We start from the raw sequence: 17,378 nt of genomic DNA on the forward strand, positions 1-17,378 counted from the left end.
TGGAGAAAGTTGAAGGATACACCAACCGCTAGATGTGAAATGGGTTGCATCTGAAAGGCCAAAGTAACCTCCTGACTTTTGCTTTAGGATGTTAGAGAATCTGCGCTTGAGAAGGGACGATGTCTCCTTCTAAGCTAGCTCTGTCCAAGTGGGAACGTCAGCCAAATGATTAGGAAGAAGGTGTTTGTTGTCGTTGTCTTACCCACTGCACGGGAAAAAATTGCATGCATCCGGTATGCACCGGCCTCCCCTGCATACATGCTGTAGATGAATGCCACGACCGATCATATCGCCGCAAGACCCGAGGAGCAAAAACACAACATTGTCCTAAACAATCCTATGTACTCCCTCATGTCCTAAATAAACTAACTTCTAGACTTATCTTAAGTCAAACATTTTTAATATTATTAGTACTTTTTTACACCATCGTTTGCTGACATGTACAACACTAGTAATAATAGTAGAATTCGCTCAAAAAAAAGTAATAGTGGTGGAATCCTCGCAAAAAAAAGTAATAATAGTAGAAAGAATATCAATTACCACTAAGAATAACAACGACCCGGCGACTCTGGAATATACTTGCGCTGGGCATGTCACTACGACACATGGTACATACCAAGTACTAGTACACTACACTTACAATGCAATCAGCACGATCCCACACCTATACTGCAACAATGGAGCTATGTTGCCTGTCGGACGAATCGGAGTGTCAATTAATCTACTATTACTAGTCGTATAGGGCATTGTCCAATCATAATCTAATTAGACTTAAAAGATTCGTCTCGTGAATTTCGTCTAAACTATGTAATTAGTTTTATTTTTTATTTATATTTAATGCTTCATGCATGCGTTTAAAGATTCGATGTGATCGAAGAATCTTGAAAAATTTTGTAAAATTTTGGGAACTAACAGCCAGAGTAACTGAGACTACGACACGAACGCCAGCTCTACTTCGCCGTGGTGTTATTGCTCATGGAGCTCAGCTTCTGCGCCAGCGCGTCGACGTACCAACCCGGCCGTCTCCTCTCCGGCGGCAGCATCTCAGCCGCCGCACCGCCCCTCATCCCTTCGTTCAGCAGCTCCTCCCAGAAGTCGTCGGTCAGCTCCGCCGTCTCGCCACCGCCCGGGGCGGCCAGCTGCTGGGGTCCGCGCGCCGCCCCCGTCCTGCCTGCGCTTGCTACCGAGCCCCTGGATGTTGAGCGCCAGGTTCTCCAGCTCCGACGTGGTCCCCCGCTCGTCCAGCTCCGCGAACAGCGCCTGCGTGGCAGTGGGGTCGTCGTCGTCGGCCTGCTCCTCCTCCTCCTGCACGCCGCCGTCCAGGGCCGGCGCTGCGCCGATGGGCCGCCTCCGCTTCCTGGAGGCGGCGGAGAGCATCAGCGCGCCCTCCAGCTCCCTCCGACTGTCCTGCTGCTGGACCAGCTGCTGGAAGAAGTCCGGGCTCTGCATCGCCCACGCCAGGAACCCCATCATCTGCACCTGCTTGTGCTCCGCGTGCTGCAGCCGCTCCTCCATGGCCCGCATGCCCGCCCGCGTGCTCTGCTGCTCCTGCCGTAGCTTCACTACCTCCGCCAGCAGGATGCTCTTGTCGCGCCTCAGCCGGTCCATCTCTCCGTCCAGCCCCCCGAGCTGGCCCACCTCCAGGCACGACCCCTGCAGCTGCTGTGACTGCGACTGCGACTCCTGGAGGTACGGCGGCGGCGCCACCGGCCTCCGCCGCTTGATCAGCCGCAGAAGCTGCCTCTGGCCCCTCAGGAAGCCTTCGTTAGCGAACTCCCATCTGTCCGGATCGATCTTTCTGAAACCCTGTAGGTTGCAAAGCGATGATCACGACGCGTGTTCAGTAAGTTTTTTTTTTCCTAAAGACGGCAAAAGATTTTGCCGTATTTTTATTAAACGGGAAAAAAGAAAAAACGGAAACAAAACATAATTACAAGAAAAAAACACCGACTCCACTATCGCTTACCCCTCTGGCCACAAGGCCCAGAGAACCCAACTCTGAACACCGCATAGTAAACACAATGCCGCGGATCCCCTTTGTAGGATAACAACAAAAAGAACACCTGAAAGACAAACTACTCACACCCCAATACAACACAGGACCGTTTGTGCATTAGATCTCGTGGTCAACTAGTACTGCTCGATGTCTTGCTTGCATAGAAATGACACTTGTCTTGGTTGCAGCGAGAAGTTCTGGATAGTTCTACGATTTTGCTCCTTCCATATGTTCCACCAGTAATAGATTAAGATGCCATCAAAATCTTTCCTCTGCTTGCTTTCAATCTTTGAACGGCATCTACGCCAATAGTTGTGGAGCGAACCTTCCGTTCGCACGGTGTCAATGGTAGCAAGCCCAAGCCACTGCTTCAGTATCTCCCAGACTCGCTTTGAAAAAACACAATTTTTACATAAGTGTGTTGGTGTTTCTAGATCACTTCCATAGAGCTTGCATATTGGATCATGTGGCCATTGCCACTTCATCAAGTTGTTCGCAGTTAGAATCTTTTTATGCATCAAGGTCCAAGCAAAAAATTTGCATTTTTGTTCCGCCTTAGCTTTCCATATCGGCATCATTTTTAGTTTACTAAAAGTCCCCTGAAATTGTATTGCATAGGCACTCTTGGTTGTGTATTCTCCATCCTCTGTCCATCACCAAACGATGCTATCCTCTGTATTTTCTTCCAACTGAATGTGCTCAACGGCTTCCCAGAGCGTCACATATTCTTGCAATTCCTTTACCATATCCATTGGAGTGACATGAGCAATCAATTTATTTCCTTGCAATGCCTTGTATACTGTGATGTTTTTCCTTTTAGCTTTCCTGAACAAAGACGGCGTAATGTTTTTGGCGTTCTCCCGTCAGCCCACGATGATGTCCAGAACTTGGCCACCTTCCCATTGCCGATCTTCACCATTGTCGATGCTGCGAATAATTCTCTATCCCGGCTGTCACAGGGAAGGTCGAGGTTGTTCCACACCCAGTCCCTTTGCTTCCATTGGAACCAAAGCTAGCGCAGTCTTAACGCTCGTGCAAAGCGTTCCAAATCCAATATCCCAAGCCCTCCTTTAATTTTCGGACGACAAGTCGTTGGCCAATTGATGATCGAGTGTCCCCCATAGACTTTGTCCGGTGTTTCACCCCTCCAAAGGAAGCTCTGTCGTAATCGGTCGATCCTCTTGATTAACCATTTTTGCTCCGAAAAAGCGGTTAGGTGATAGACTGGCTGAGAAGATAGTACCGTTTTTACAAAAGTCTCCCTCCCTGCAGTGGACAGAAATCTACCCTTCCAGCCTAGCAATCTGGCTCCGATCTTGTCTATGAGTGGTTGAACTTCAACCTTGCGCAGCTTCCTAATATGCAACGGGAGGCCAAGATATTTCCCTGGGAAATTGCAAATTTTTCTAGGAAAGTTTTGGATCAATTGCTCCACCGTGGCATTATCAGTTCTAATGGGGAAGAGTTCGGTCTTGGAGATGTTGATTTTAAGCCCCGAGCATTCAACAAAAAAGGTTAAGATCTTATATAAATGCTCCAATTCTCTGCTGCTTGGATCTACAAAAATTGTTGTGTCGTCCGCATACAGTGAGCACCTTAAATTTGCCGCTTTTGGAAGTACCGGGTTTAAAACGCCTCTCTGCGCAGCTACTTCGATGATGCGTTGCTGGGGATCAATGGCTAAGATGAATAAAAGCGGCGACAGTGGATCCCCTGTCTTAAACCTCGCCCATGTCTAATTTCTTTTGTTAGCTGGCCATTGACCAGGACCTTGGATGACGCCGTGCCCAAAAATGCAGCGATCCAATCTCTCAACTTTCTGCTAAAACCGAGTTTTTCAAGAACCTCCAATAGGAAGCTCCATCCTATGGAGTCAAAGGCCTTTGAGTGTCTAATTTGATAAAGAGGGCCAGCTTCTTTTTATGTAGGAGTTGGATGACCCTCTGCACGTAGATGAAATTGTCGTGGATGCATCTTTTCTTGATAAAGGCATTTTGGGCATCGGAGACGAGTGAGTTCATGTGCGGTGCCAGTCTATTAGCTAGGATCTTTGTGATGATTTTGACGAAGCTATTTATCAGCCTTATCGGCCTGTAGTCTGATACTAAACGTGCATCTTGGGTTTTTGGCAGTAGCATAATATTTGCCTCATTGATTAGGCCTAGTCTTGTTGTACGATGGTTATAGAAACTCATGATCCCCTGGAGCATATCCCCCTTAATAATCGTCCAACATCTTTTGTAGAAGGATCCAATGAAACCATCTGGACCGGGCGCCTTTTCCACAGGCATGTCCTTGATCACCACTTCGATTTCTTGGTCGGTGAAGGGGGCATCTAGATCCTCAAGATCGTGGTGGGTGTATCCTAGCTCATTCCTATTGATTGCTTTGCATCTAGTACTTGGTGTCCCCATGATGGATGAGAAATGGTTATGAATCAACCTTAATTTGTTTTCCTGTGAGATTACTGGACCGTTTCTCCGATTAGTGAACTGATGAACGACTTTTTTCTATGCATGTTTGCATGGAGCTAGAAAAATCTTGTATTTGTGTCTCCTTTACGGATCCATGTCAGTCTAGAGTGCTGATGAGCTCGAGCTTTTTGCATTGCTGCAATCCCTAAAGCCTTCAGCTTGAGATAACTCTTAAATTCTATCTCATCTGGTGTAAGTGATCGGACCTCCTGAGCCTTTTCCATGTTTGCCAAAGTGATGTTCAGTATAGCCCAACTTACCCTGCACCCACTGAGACATTGACGCCTCAATTTTTTTAGTGCTTTGGCCGTGCGCAATAGTTTTACATGAATCTGCAATAGTGTGTCTTGTGTATTAACCGGCTTGTTCCATGTCTCCTGAACCGTCTCTAGGAAACCAGGCAAATGAATCCAGTGTGCTTCAAAATGTAACCCCTGTAAAAATCAAAGGTGACATCTCCTTGGAGGAACAAAGGACAATGGTCAGAACCAAGTGAGGCCAGTGCTTGTAGATCAGTTCTTGGGAATAAATCTAGCCAATTTTCCGAAGCCAGCATGTGGTCTATTTTTGTCATAGTTGGCATCTGTTGGTCGTTGCACCAAGTAAATTTTCTTCCCCTTAGAGTAAGAGGCGCTAGTTCCATGTTATCGATTGTTACTCTGAACTTGTTAATCATCGCCATATTTATACCCATGTTGTTCTTATCCTGAGCACTAAGGATTAAGTTGGAATCCCCATGTAGCAACCATGCCGGGAGGATGTGCTGTCGTATGTCTGTGATTTCCTAAAGAAAAAGGATTTTGTCTACGTCGGACTGTGGTCCATACACACCAGTAATAGACCACTCTTCATTATTAGCCAACATTTTAATATGTGCTGATACTATGTTGGTTGTTAAATATGGCTGCCTTATCTTGAAAACCCGGTCGAAAGCTGCTACCAGAATACCTCCGCATACTCTTATGGACGGCAACCACACTGCATTATTCGTCATGCTGGACCAACCGTCTCTACTAAGAGATTATGATTCCAGGATGCAATTTTAGTTTCTTGAAGGCAGACCATTGTGGCCCCAGTTGAAAAGATTCGATTTCTAACCGCCGCTCTCTTCGCCCCATCATTCAAACCTCTCACATTCCAACACATTATACTACAATTTTTAGCTGGCATTAAAATAGAAAACATCTATTTGCATTGATGTCCCGGGTGACGACCGAAAACAACACACCTGGAATCCATTCGAATTACCAGCAGCATTGGGGTGACCGAAGGCAACAGAGCCAGCAGGTCTAAAGAGTTCTCCCCCATGGTCCAACTGCAAAGACGCTTACAATCCATCTGCCGAAGGCTACTAGGCCAGCAGGCGTATATCCAGTGAAAAGTACCAAGTCTGAAGGACAACAAGTGCTTGAAAGCATTATCATAGCCACGTAGGTCTCTACTAACGACGAACTGACAAAGATACAGTGGGCAACAAGCCCAAACCCCCTTGCCTGCAGGGGTAACATGTACCATTTGGACTACTTGAGGTTGACACCTAGACCACCAAGCCTGGCGCCACCGTCGCGGTCTTGCGGTTGCTTCCCTTCTTGCGCTGCTTGATCCCCTCTTCAATGAGAACCTTCATGGCCTCTGTCTTTGACTTGTCGATGGGCCTATCGAAGTGCTGCGCATATAAGTCGAATGTGTTAGAACTTTGTTGTACCACTGAACCCGATAGCTCCCCCAATTTCTTAACTAGTAGATCTTGTGCAATTTGGATAGCATCTTTGTCTGAATTAGCTTCTGCCTTTTGTGCTAATCTAGAGCTATGTCTTTTGTTTGCACTTGGTGTAGGATTTATATGCTGGATAGGAACAGTTGCTCTAATGGAGTTTATCATAGGTGTCATGGGCCCTCCGTCTAATAAAGGTTGCATTATGGGCAGTGAGATTGAATCTAAGAAATTGTCTATAGGTGAAGGTAAGTGGCTGTCTATGTTATTGATCAACTGTTGATTTTCAGTAGGCACCCCTTGCACTATGGTTTCAACAGTTAAGTCCAAATCTTGCTGCGGTTGACTGACTTCAGTGGTTTCAGCAAGCTGATCATCTAAACGAGCATTCACCACTTCAGTATCAACTTGTACTGGTAAGGATTTGTCTATAGCAGGAGAGCTCACCAGCATGCTGCGTAGATGGCCTAGCACCAGACCCAGCGTCTGCTCGTTGGTGGCATTGAGTTTTTCCATCTCTGTGCCTACAGACTCCCTTGAAGAAGTGGTGACATGAAGTGTGTTAGATTCTGAAATAGCATCCTGCATATTGGCTGTAGTGTTAGCCTTCTCACTTGGGGTGAATGGAACGTCCTGTTCCTTGTGGACATTGATTTCTACCACCTCCTTGACCTGTGTGTTGTGTTGTCCTACCAACATCTCTCTACCTGTTGCGAGATCTGCATAGGCAAAGTCAGGGGATGCACCAGTGTGCATTACCTCATTAGGCGCTAGCTCTGCAGATGGCATGCCAAACTCAAAAGGTGTATATTTAGAGATTTGCTCACTTAGGTTAACTTGTTCATCAGTCTTCCCCCCAACTTTCACACTGTCGTAGCCCTGAGTGTTTTGGGTTTCCTTGATAAGCAAGATGTTGTCGTCAGGGATGACAATCTTTGGGGGCTTCAGCTCAGTTGCTATTGGGTTGGCAAAGGAGACCTTCTTGTGCTTCTTTTCTGTGAGGAGGGGAGTCCCTCTGGTCGCACCACCTGTTGGAGCTGACACAGTCATCCACTCCAACCCTACAGTGTGAGATTCTGGCCCAGTTGGAGATGCTTCGGTGACGACGGTTGTCGTGGTTGCGTCTGACGTCATAGTCATCGTCATCCGTCCTCGGTTGCCACCTGATGTCGCGTCCACGGTCGTTGCCGTGCCTGCCCTGGATGCACTCTCCTGTAGTGTCCGACGCTCCGTAGCTCCAGTCGAACTCCCTGTGGGATTTGTGGTTCGGAGGACCGCCAACTCTCCCATAACCCTACAGGAACGAGAGATCCTCCACTACCTCGATGTGATTGCGAAGGCGGTAGACATGCCCGCGCTTGAGGTCGACCGGGTAGTCATGGTGTGGTGGCTCCCTATCCGGCTCAGTCACCATGAGCCAAACCTCAGTGAGGATGTCGCAGGGGTCACAGCACCGGGCCCAGAGGTCGAATGACCTGGTGCGCTCCCGATGGCAGGTCTTCTCCTCGACGTAGTGCACTACGCAGCTTTTGCCCAGCGCCTTAGCAGCAACCTCCTCTGCTCAGTAGTGGACCGGGACTCCTATGCATACCTTGACTCAGAACTCCCAGCTGACATTGGTGGCATAGCGGCGCTCACTCCATGGGGCAAAGTGGAAGACGCGGCTGCTATTGGGGACGATCCCCATGTCCACCACACATTGCCTGACCGTCGGGTCAGAGAAGATGACGTGGTAGCGCTCGGGGAAGTGCTTGAGCACCTGGAAGTTGTCGTGGTGCAGGTTGAGCTTGCGGCAGAGAGCATCACCGAGGTGATAGGTCTCCGTGTCATGTCTGCTTCTATTGATCCAGCACACCACCGCCCTGCTGATGAGCTCGTCATGGCGCCTGTGGATGGAGCCCGTAGCCAAAACAGCGCAGTAGCCGCGAGCGGGCCTAGCCCTTGGGTTGCCTGGGTACCGAGCTGCTGCCATTGGATCTTGGTCGCGCACCACCTTCGTGAAGGAGCGGTGGTCAGACTTTTGATGGATTGGAGGTGGATTGAGTTTCTGGGAGGGGATGAGATGTCAATGCTCAGTGGAGACCATCCTTTTATGCTGTCCAGACCTTGTGCAATCCATTGCTTTGTGCCTAGAGTGGTAGCATTTCTAGCACCGAGGGAGGGAGTGGCAGAGCCGAGTAGAGTGATTTGGGGGAAAACAGTTATAGCATCTTCCTTCCATCTTTGATCTGAAGAATACAGAGCCCATTGATTTGTATCTGGGTAGGTGTGGTGTTTGAACATCCCTTGCCTATATCTCTGGTTTCTTGCGTCGATGGATCTTGGTTGGCTCCCATCCCTCATCGCTGATAACAATGCTCATTTGCTGTTGCTGCAGGCGCGTGCTCAAGGGTGCAGTGGTGTCTTTGAGGGCGGTCTTCGCCACGATCGTCGAGGATGTAGCCTGAGCAGCGCTAGTTGTAGCCTGGCCGTCTTGAATACCCTCGTTGCCCTGCACCACTTTCCCTTTTTGGCTTGAATCCTGGAGCATAGAAGGTGGCCTTCAATCTCCCCATCTTCCAGGGAGTGCTTCTCTTTAACTTGAGCGGCTGCGTCTTCTGGCTTCTCGCCGGCAAAGGTGGCTAGAGGAGTGGGCGGGTCTGCCTCCATCTGCTTCGGAGCTTGGTCGTTGAATCCTGATCTTGTTCAAATCTTTTGCCAAATCCGGAAGCAACGCCCATCCCTATGCCTAAAGCTCGTTGTCGATCACAGTTGGGCTTGCCAGAAGGAGATTGGGACCCTGCGGTACCCCTCTGCGTGAGGACGTCGGCGACTGCTGGTTGGCTGCAGCTTCTTCGAGGCCACCAGAACTTGAATGCGGCACGGACCGTGCCCCATCAATGCAAAGATTGGGCGCTGGGGAGAGTGGATCTGGTGTTTGATGGCTGAGGGAGGCAGCGGATGGGGCGGATCTAGGCTGGGAATGTTTCGGCGAGGGGAGGACGAGGAAGGGGAGGAGCGGGTCGGGAGGCGGGTCAGGGTCTTCCATTTCCAGTTCCGGGAAATCTAGGGTTCGTAATTGCAAATCTTTAGCCTTGTCAACCATGTCTTCTTGTTTCGTATTCGAAAACGGTGTAGCCCAGACCGCAGAACCCGACGCACGCCAGCCACCCATCTTCCCCTCCCATGCTTTCTCCAGCACGTCCCCTAAGGTTCGAGGAGGAGAGATTTGTGGTGGAGGTAGCGGACCTTGCCAGGCCTCGGGGTAAAGTTTCCTTCGAACCATCGAATCGATGATCCTGGATGAAGTCCAGAAGCCATCACATGCTAAGAATCAGCAGATGGTGAGTAGGCTGAAGCAATTGATAAGACAAGAAGATGGCAAATTTACGTAAAACTTTAGGTTTCACATAAGTTTTGCGACCGGATTTACATGCACAGGTAGCGGTATATACTAGCCTAGTGGTATATTTGCTTGGTGGTGAGTGGTGATCAACAAGCAGTTTCTTTCTCGTAGGCTGTAGTAGCTTCGTTCACCCGGTGTCTTGATCCATCTAGCTACACAGTAACAAGGCGAACGAAGAGCATGTCAGCAAATTTAACATCTTGTTGCAATATCCCCCATAGTCGTTCTGCTTCTGAATCATTCAAAACATTTGCCCATTTTGCCGCCAAAGAAAAGCAATATGCGTTTAGCGATTCCATCAGCTCGAGGTCATTGTGAAAATCCAATCTGTAGGAAATGTGACGACCTTGCACGGGAATTTCAGACTCTGTATCGATACAAGTCACATTTTTAAATAGACATTTTTTTATCAGAATTGCTATAAGTCAGTCGGTTGATTTAGCCCCCTGCGACATGCGATTTTGTGGCTACCAGATCAGGAATCGTACGGTCGTGGTGCTCCGTCAGTTGGTCGCGCGAGACGGGCTACCGGTCCCCACCACATGCTCGTACTCCAACGTTCCAGGTCCCGGTCGTCCAGAATACACGCACGTACGTCCATTGCTCCCTCTTGGTATATTTCTCTGATATTTGAAATCCATAGAAATAATTTGTAAATTTTTTTGAAAAAATTGACATATATTTGTGTTATTCTCAAATTACACCACTATGCCCATTGCTCCCTCTTGGTCAACCGGCGTAGGCCCCACGAGCATTCCCTCTCTCCTTTGCTCACGTACACGCTGCACTACTCGGCGGTGGACATGCAGCCTAGGCGAGCAGGCTGCCTACGCAGCTCCCTCGAGAGAAGCCGTGGGGAACGGCGGGGCGACCACGAGGCCAAAGTTATCTGATTGGTTCTCTATCGACGGCTGAGAAGGACGGGCGAGGAGGGTCGAACACCATCCGATGGCAAAAAGAAACGGTTGAGAGATGTTCCTAAATCAACCGGTTGACCATTAGCACTTTTTTATATATATAAGTGTGTTCTTTTCGTAAACTGTTTAATAGACAGACAGACTTGTTGATCCAACGCTCATGCTACTGCAGTCCACAGTGCAAGAGGCGAGATGAACTGCAAAACAAGAGCAGCTCACGAGCACAAAAGCCAGAAACAAAATTGCGATTGAGCAAGCAGAGGGCTTGGGATACTCACATAGGTGTTGAGCTGGCGGACGAAGCTGGAGAAGTTGTTGTGCTTGAAGAACCTGGGGAGCAGCACGGCGGCGAACACGTGGGGATCCCAGACCACGAAGCTGTTGCCGGCGCGGCCCCAGGAGATGACCTCGTCGGTGGCCGGGTCGGCCACCAGGTCGAACGTCTTGGTCAGGAACGGCGGCGGCCCGACCTCGTGCAGCCCCTCCATCGGCCGCGGAGCGTCGACGTCCTCCACCACTTCCTCCTCCTCCTCCAGCAGCCACTCCTCCTTCACCGTCACCGTCCCCGGCAGCATCGGGTCCATCTCGCCACGGCTGCTGCCACCCACCAACCAACTGAATGGACAACGTCCAGAACACCCAGCGATCCCCAGGTGATCGCGGAGAACGCACGGTGCTCTGCCTCGCTCGCGCAAGAGCCGATCGAGCCAACAGCCAAGCGCGGGGAAGGGGGGGAAATGGATGCTGTGTCGTCTGTCGTCTCCTGTTGCGGGGGAGAGTGGCGGCCGGCGCTGATAAATACTCCTACCGGCCTGCTTGACCCTTGTCCGAGGCCTGCCAGAAGGGGAATGGAACATTCTAGGCCGCGCGGCGCGTTCGTGGCCGCGCGGGGCTTAGAAGGTTCTGGACGCCGCGGGGTGTGGCTGGGGTTGCGCGTGGTGGTCGAGCCCCCCCGGGCCGCCCCCGAATCCAGAGGGCAGCCGACAAGGGGGGGGGGGGGGGGAGGCGGGGGCGACGACGGCGACGGGTCGTACCATTTTTTTTTCTGATCCCAGACAGCGCGGCGACATCGCCCTGGCCTCGTGATTGGCTGCAACTTGCCGGGCCGATCCGCCGGCGAGATACGCCGAGTCCCCCTGAAAAAGATGGCTCCTTTTCCGTGCCCGGCTGCACCTGCACCTGCACTCGTCTAGAGTTGTTTCGTCGCCTCTCAAAACTCAAAAGTCCCCTGCATCACGTGTAGCATTCCTCACATGTCAGGTGTCGCTACGACGGAATGACGCAATGGTAGGGAACCCAACTGCAGAGAACGTTCCCCAGGTGTTTTGCCTTCACTAATAAATCCATCAGTGATCAGGAATGATCAGGTATGTTTTTTTTTTTGTGTGTGTGTGTGTGTGCGGCATTGTAGTCGCAGTGTCGCACACATAAGTATTTCATCGAGATCACAAATGTTCTTCAGTTCTTGGCCGATGATCGGCTCCGCCGACCAATGCTCGACTAGTGACTAGTATATGGACACAGAACGTGTTCATTTCAGTCACCACACACTTGCCGTCACCAGGAGACCTAGGACGAGGCAGCAACCACCAGCATCATAAGCAATCTTCACAAACTTTTCGGTGATCAACAGAAATGAGTGCATCACTACAAAGCGCTGCTCCTCTTACTGTGAGAACGACAGGAGTTAACTCATACGGCACGAGTGCAGACAAGATGTTGGTCGGCAGTTGAACCACGACATTCAGTCAGACTGAGTGGTTGGTACAGGGAATCAAGCATCATTTTCAGTAAGCCATTGTGTGCAACGTTTCATCGAACTTGTGAAGGACTGGTGGGTTGAATCATCATGGTTTCATCATTCATCAGACGCCACATCATTCGTATTACAAAATATCTAGGCAAGATTTTCAGCAGGTTTCGTGCAAACTGTTAACTAGCACATGATGGTGGAATGAGCAGATGGCAATAGCAAATCTTATTTGGCAGTACTTGGAGTTGTAGTGTAGCGCATATCTTATTCTCACATGTATGCGAAGGGGCCTCTAACTGAGTTGGTTAGGTGGTCTGAGTAGCACTCCTCTGGTCCTGAGTTTGATTGTCTATGGGAGCGAATTTTATGCTCAGTTTGAAAAAATTATCTCGTCTGTCTCACACCAAAGCACAGATCTAAGGCTCACCAATCAAGTCCATCTGTCAGTCACTTTTTTTTTGAAACGGAACCAGCAGGAGAGCTGCCTATTGTATTAAAAAGAAGAGAGCCTAGAAAGACAAAGTACAAACATGTATAAATTTGTACAACAGGGTCAAAGCTCCCCAAGTCCTCGGCCCAGCAGGATTTACATCAAGCGTGCAATAATAAGTTAGAGGCGTGTTTTGCTCCCGCCATTGCCCATAGGCCCGCTTCATCCTTGATTTTCTGGAGGAGTTGTGTCGGTGCAGAGTCCCTGCGCTCAAATTTTCTTACGTTTCTTTCATTTCACACCTCCCAACAGACAAGAATGATGATGGAGCAGAGACCACGTCTCGCCATTGAAGGTGTGTGATCTATGTTTTCCCGCCAAGTTTGTACCGAGTCTCCTAGCACCCAGGCAGGAGGTCGCAGCTGCTCACTACCCAACCATATTGCAATGCCTTCCCATATACACCTAGTGTAGCGACAGTCTTGAAATAGATGGACGTCAGTTTCTTGACTGCGCCTGCACAAGGGGCACACTCCATTATTCGGCCATTGTCGCGCTTGTAGCCTATCAGCGGTCCAGACTCTATTTTGGATGGCGAGCCATGCAAAGAATTTGCATTTTAGCGGCGCCCAGACTTTCCAGATGAGTTGCTTGAAATTTGTCAACGTTGCTCCAACAAATTGCGCGTGGTAGGCCGATCCTGTCATGAATTTTCCATGCGGCTTAAAATTCCAGTTGATGCTGTCTTGCCTGTCGGGGTGTAGTTAGATGTGGCTAAGAGCGCTCCAAAGCTGGACATATTCCACAAAGTGTTGGGAGGTGAAGCCTGCATGTCGCAGGTCTATGTCCCTAATCCACGCTCTGTTGCGCATACCTTCGTCTAGTGACTTGTTTTTGTTTTTTGAATTCAGAAGATATTTGGCGCTAGATCTTGGGACCTTTGACCTTGTAGCCAGGCGCTGCACCAGAAAGATGTTCTCTTGCCGTCGCCATCTGTGATTGAAGTTGCTGCAGCAAATAGGAGCCTACCAGTCGTGTCACACGGTGTATCAGGATTGTTCAGCATCATTCCTTCATCCTCCCACTCTTTCCACTGCTATCCGAGAAGCAGTGCTCTTGCAAATTTTTCTAGATAAAGAATGCCTAGACCCCTAGATTCAGTTGGTCTTATGGAACATGGCCAATTCACTTTGCATTTTCCCCCAGTTAGTTTGTCGGATCCAGCCCATAGGAAGCTCTTTCTAAGGTTATCAATTTCCTTCAGCGTGGCTTTAGGAGCTCTTAGTGATGTGAGGCAATACACAGCTTGTGAGGTGAGGACCGCTTTGACTAAAGTGGACCTTCCAGCATGGTTAATATTCTTGCCATTCCAAACCGTGAGCTTGCTTACAGCTTTGTCAACAAGTGGCTGAAAATCAATCCTCCGCAATCTGGTGCTTGTCAGAGGTAGACCCAAATATTTAGTTGGGAAGAGGGCTCATCTTGCAGGAAAATCACTTAGGACCTCGTCCAAATAGACACCTTGACATCTTATAGAGATGACGGATGACTTCTGAACATTTGTTTTGAGTCTTGACACTTCACCAAACTTGGCGAGAATATTAGCGAGCACTGTGACATCCTTCTTATATGGCTTAACAAAGATTGCCGTGTCGTCCGCATATATGGATGTCTGCATGACAGCTTGTTTTCCCTTGAATTTTACCAAATGTCCTTCTTCCATTGCAAGGTCAAGGATTTTTTGTAGTAGGTCGATAGCAATGACAAATAGCAATGGTGAAAGAGGATCGCCTTGGCGCACTCCCCTGCCATGTTTGATAGGTGCAGTGGGGACACCATTTAGCAGGATGCAAGAAGATGATGTTGATAACAGTGCAGCCACCCACTCTCTCCATTTTGGGGGGAAACCGAGCTTACTCATCAGGCCGAGTAGATACTCCCAACGGACTGAGTCAAAGGCCTTTGTTATGTCTAGCTTGAAAAACAGGGCTGGTGTCTTGGATCTATGGAATCGACACACATCACATCGAACCGACATGAAGTTGTCATGGATGCTTCTTCTTTTAATGAAGGCGCTTTGGTTCTTGGAGATCAAACTATTCATGTGAGGCGCCAGGCGCATTGCCAAGACCTTTGCAACGATCTTCGTGAGGGAGTGAATTAAGCTTATGGGTCTGAAATCCGAGATCGACTCTGCCCCATCCTTTTTTGGAATAAGCACAACGTTTGCTATGTTGAGTATGGCTAAATTAGAGGTGCGCAGTCGGTGGAAAGCATTGGCTGCGTTCATGATATTCCCTTTGACAATATCCCAACATTCTTTGAAAAAAGGCCCATGAAGCCATCAGGACCCGGCACTTTGTCAGAAGGCATTTGATTTATGGCATCCTTGATCTCGGATTCTGTAAAGTCACTAGCAAGCATGTCAAGATTATGTGGCGAAATTTTCAGTCGGTCCCAATTTAAATCAGCCTGTCGTTGCGGCGTCCGCTTCATGATATTTTGGAAATGTTCCTGAACCACTGCGACTTTTTCATCATGCGAGACCGCCCAGCCTTGCTCCTTTCGCAACATCTGAATGTGGTTCTTCCTTCTTCTCGCGTTTACTCTTCGGTGGAAATATTTTGTGTTGGCGTCACCCAATTTAATATTGGTGACACGTGAAGCTCGCCTAGTTCTGGCTCTTTCGATGACCGCCGGGCCGAGGACTCATCTTTTTAGCTTTGTTCTGAGATCGGATTCCGCCGGTGATAAGCTTCTATTTTCCTGAGCGACATCCAGGCGCAATATCACTTCTAGAGCCATGTGCAATTTCATTTTAGCGTCTGAAATGATTCCGTTGCTCCAATTTCTCAGATTTTGCGCTGTGACAAGCAACTTGTTGTAGAGGATGTGGAATGGCTCATGGTGATTTGAGGTTTCTGTCCATGCCCTCAGCACCACGTCTTTGAATCCTAGAAGTTTGACCCAGAAATTTTCGAAGCGGAATGTCCTCGGCCGTATCGGGCCACTCTGATTGGAGAGTAGAAGCGGGGCATGGTCTGACAGAGAGGTGGAGAGAGCGTGAAGAACATGGGAGGCGAACGTGGAGTCCCACTCGGCATTGCAAAAAACTCTATCTAACTTCATCAATGTCGGATGGCGCGTCTCATTGTTCCATGTAAATTTGCGATTCTGAAGGTGAATCTCCTGGAGTTCGCATTCATTCAAGACCTCTCAGAATTGTCGCATTAGTCTGTGGTTTAGTCTTCTATTGTTCTTATCAGCCACTTTGTAAATTAAGTTAAAATCGCCAAGAAGTAGCCACCGCGTATTGCTCTCTGGTTTGATTGCTTTTAGTTCTTCCAAGAACCTTTGCCTTGCACGGTGCCGAGTTGGCCCATAGACAACAGAGAGTCGAAATTTTGTCGAGCACTCCTTAACTTCAATGTCAGCCGAGAGGTGGAATTCTCCCATGACGCAGTTGGTTAAAGTGATGGAATCATCATTCCATAGAACGACAAATCCGCCTCGCGTTCCAAGAACACCAGTCGCCGGTTTGAACACAAAGCTACGCAGACGAAAGCCGCCCAGGTAGGCTGCAGTTTGCTGATCTAGGGAGGATAGCTTTGATTCTTGCAGGCATGCGATGTGGCACCTTGTGACTGCCACTGTCTAATGCACGACATCTTTTCTATCTTTGCAATTCAAGCCGCGAATATTCTAGCATAATATGTCCATGTTTGGTCCTATCATCCGTGAACACAAAAAACTCGGTAGGCGCCCCAGCGAAAAGTTTGTGCGGGAAGCAGCAGCAGTTGGCAGGAGCGTGCAGGAGTGTAAAGAACTAGCAGCATGCAGTAGTATGCAGGAGAGCTGTAACTTGCAGCAGCAGCCACAACATGGTGCTTGCTGGAATTTGCATTGCATTGAGCACAGGACAGGTACACGGCTGGGAGTTGCATCAAAATACTAGGCCCTGATGGCTGAAGCAAATAACTGCGACGAATCCTCAAATGGCGAAGCAATCTTGCCTTAGGAACATCACAATAGCTGAAATTAAAATGTTGCGACAACGGAGATTTGAAATCTGGATACATGATGATAACCGAGTTGAACTCATTGGCCATCAGGTGGGTTGCTTCAGGTTGCAGTAGGCAGGATCGTCTCCTGGAGGTCGGCGATTCCTTCACCCGCCAAGTCGATGAGGGCCTCGTTGATCTCCATTGCTGGGCCGTCATCCAAGTTGAACATCTCAGCAAGCGCAGCAATCACCTGTTCCGGCAGTGGACCATTGAACATGGGACAAATTCCTGCAAGGCGATTTCAGCTGGTTGGAGGTCGTCTTGCAAGAGGCCGAGCTTCTTGCACAAATTCTGTTGTGCACGCTGCATCTGCGTCATGGGCCGATTTTTGGCGAGGCGTGCACTGCGACGTACCGATGACATGTCGAAGACTCGGCGCTGGCGTCTGCGACGTTGCACTGTTGGTGGCGCTTTCAGCAGGTTGGGGTTGCTCTGAATGATCGGCGGCGACGTGTTGGTGAAGAAAGCAGCAACCCTTGTTGGTATTTTCTCCATGGGAGGGCTGTTACTATCAGCAAGCTGAGCAGTTTCAGTGACATTAGCATTTTGAACATTCAGACCTGCAAAGAGGGCCTGGAAGCTCGCTGCCTGCAAGTTGACCGTTGGTGAGGTAGGCTCTGGTGTCTGCTGCATGTTGATGGTCGG

At 49.2% G+C, this 17,378-nt stretch overlaps 1 protein-coding gene across 1 annotated transcript; it reads right to left on the reverse strand.

The window, feature by feature from the left end:
• Positions 1 to 770: 770 nt before the first annotated feature.
• LOC136535670 (heat stress transcription factor A-2d-like) lies at positions 771 to 11,391 on the reverse strand. The gene is given in 3 exon segments (XM_066528021.1): positions 771 to 1,146; positions 1,148 to 1,806; positions 10,765 to 11,391. Coding segments are annotated over 3 exon segments (1,434 nt in total). The 5' UTR covers positions 11,344 to 11,391; the 3' UTR covers positions 771 to 950.
• Between the last annotated feature and the right edge of the window lie 5,987 nt (positions 11,392 to 17,378).

The sequence above is a fragment of the Miscanthus floridulus genome, chromosome 2 (genome assembly GCF_019320115.1).
Source record: "Miscanthus floridulus cultivar M001 chromosome 2, ASM1932011v1, whole genome shotgun sequence".
Classification (NCBI taxonomy): domain Eukaryota; kingdom Viridiplantae; phylum Streptophyta; class Magnoliopsida; order Poales; family Poaceae; genus Miscanthus; species Miscanthus floridulus.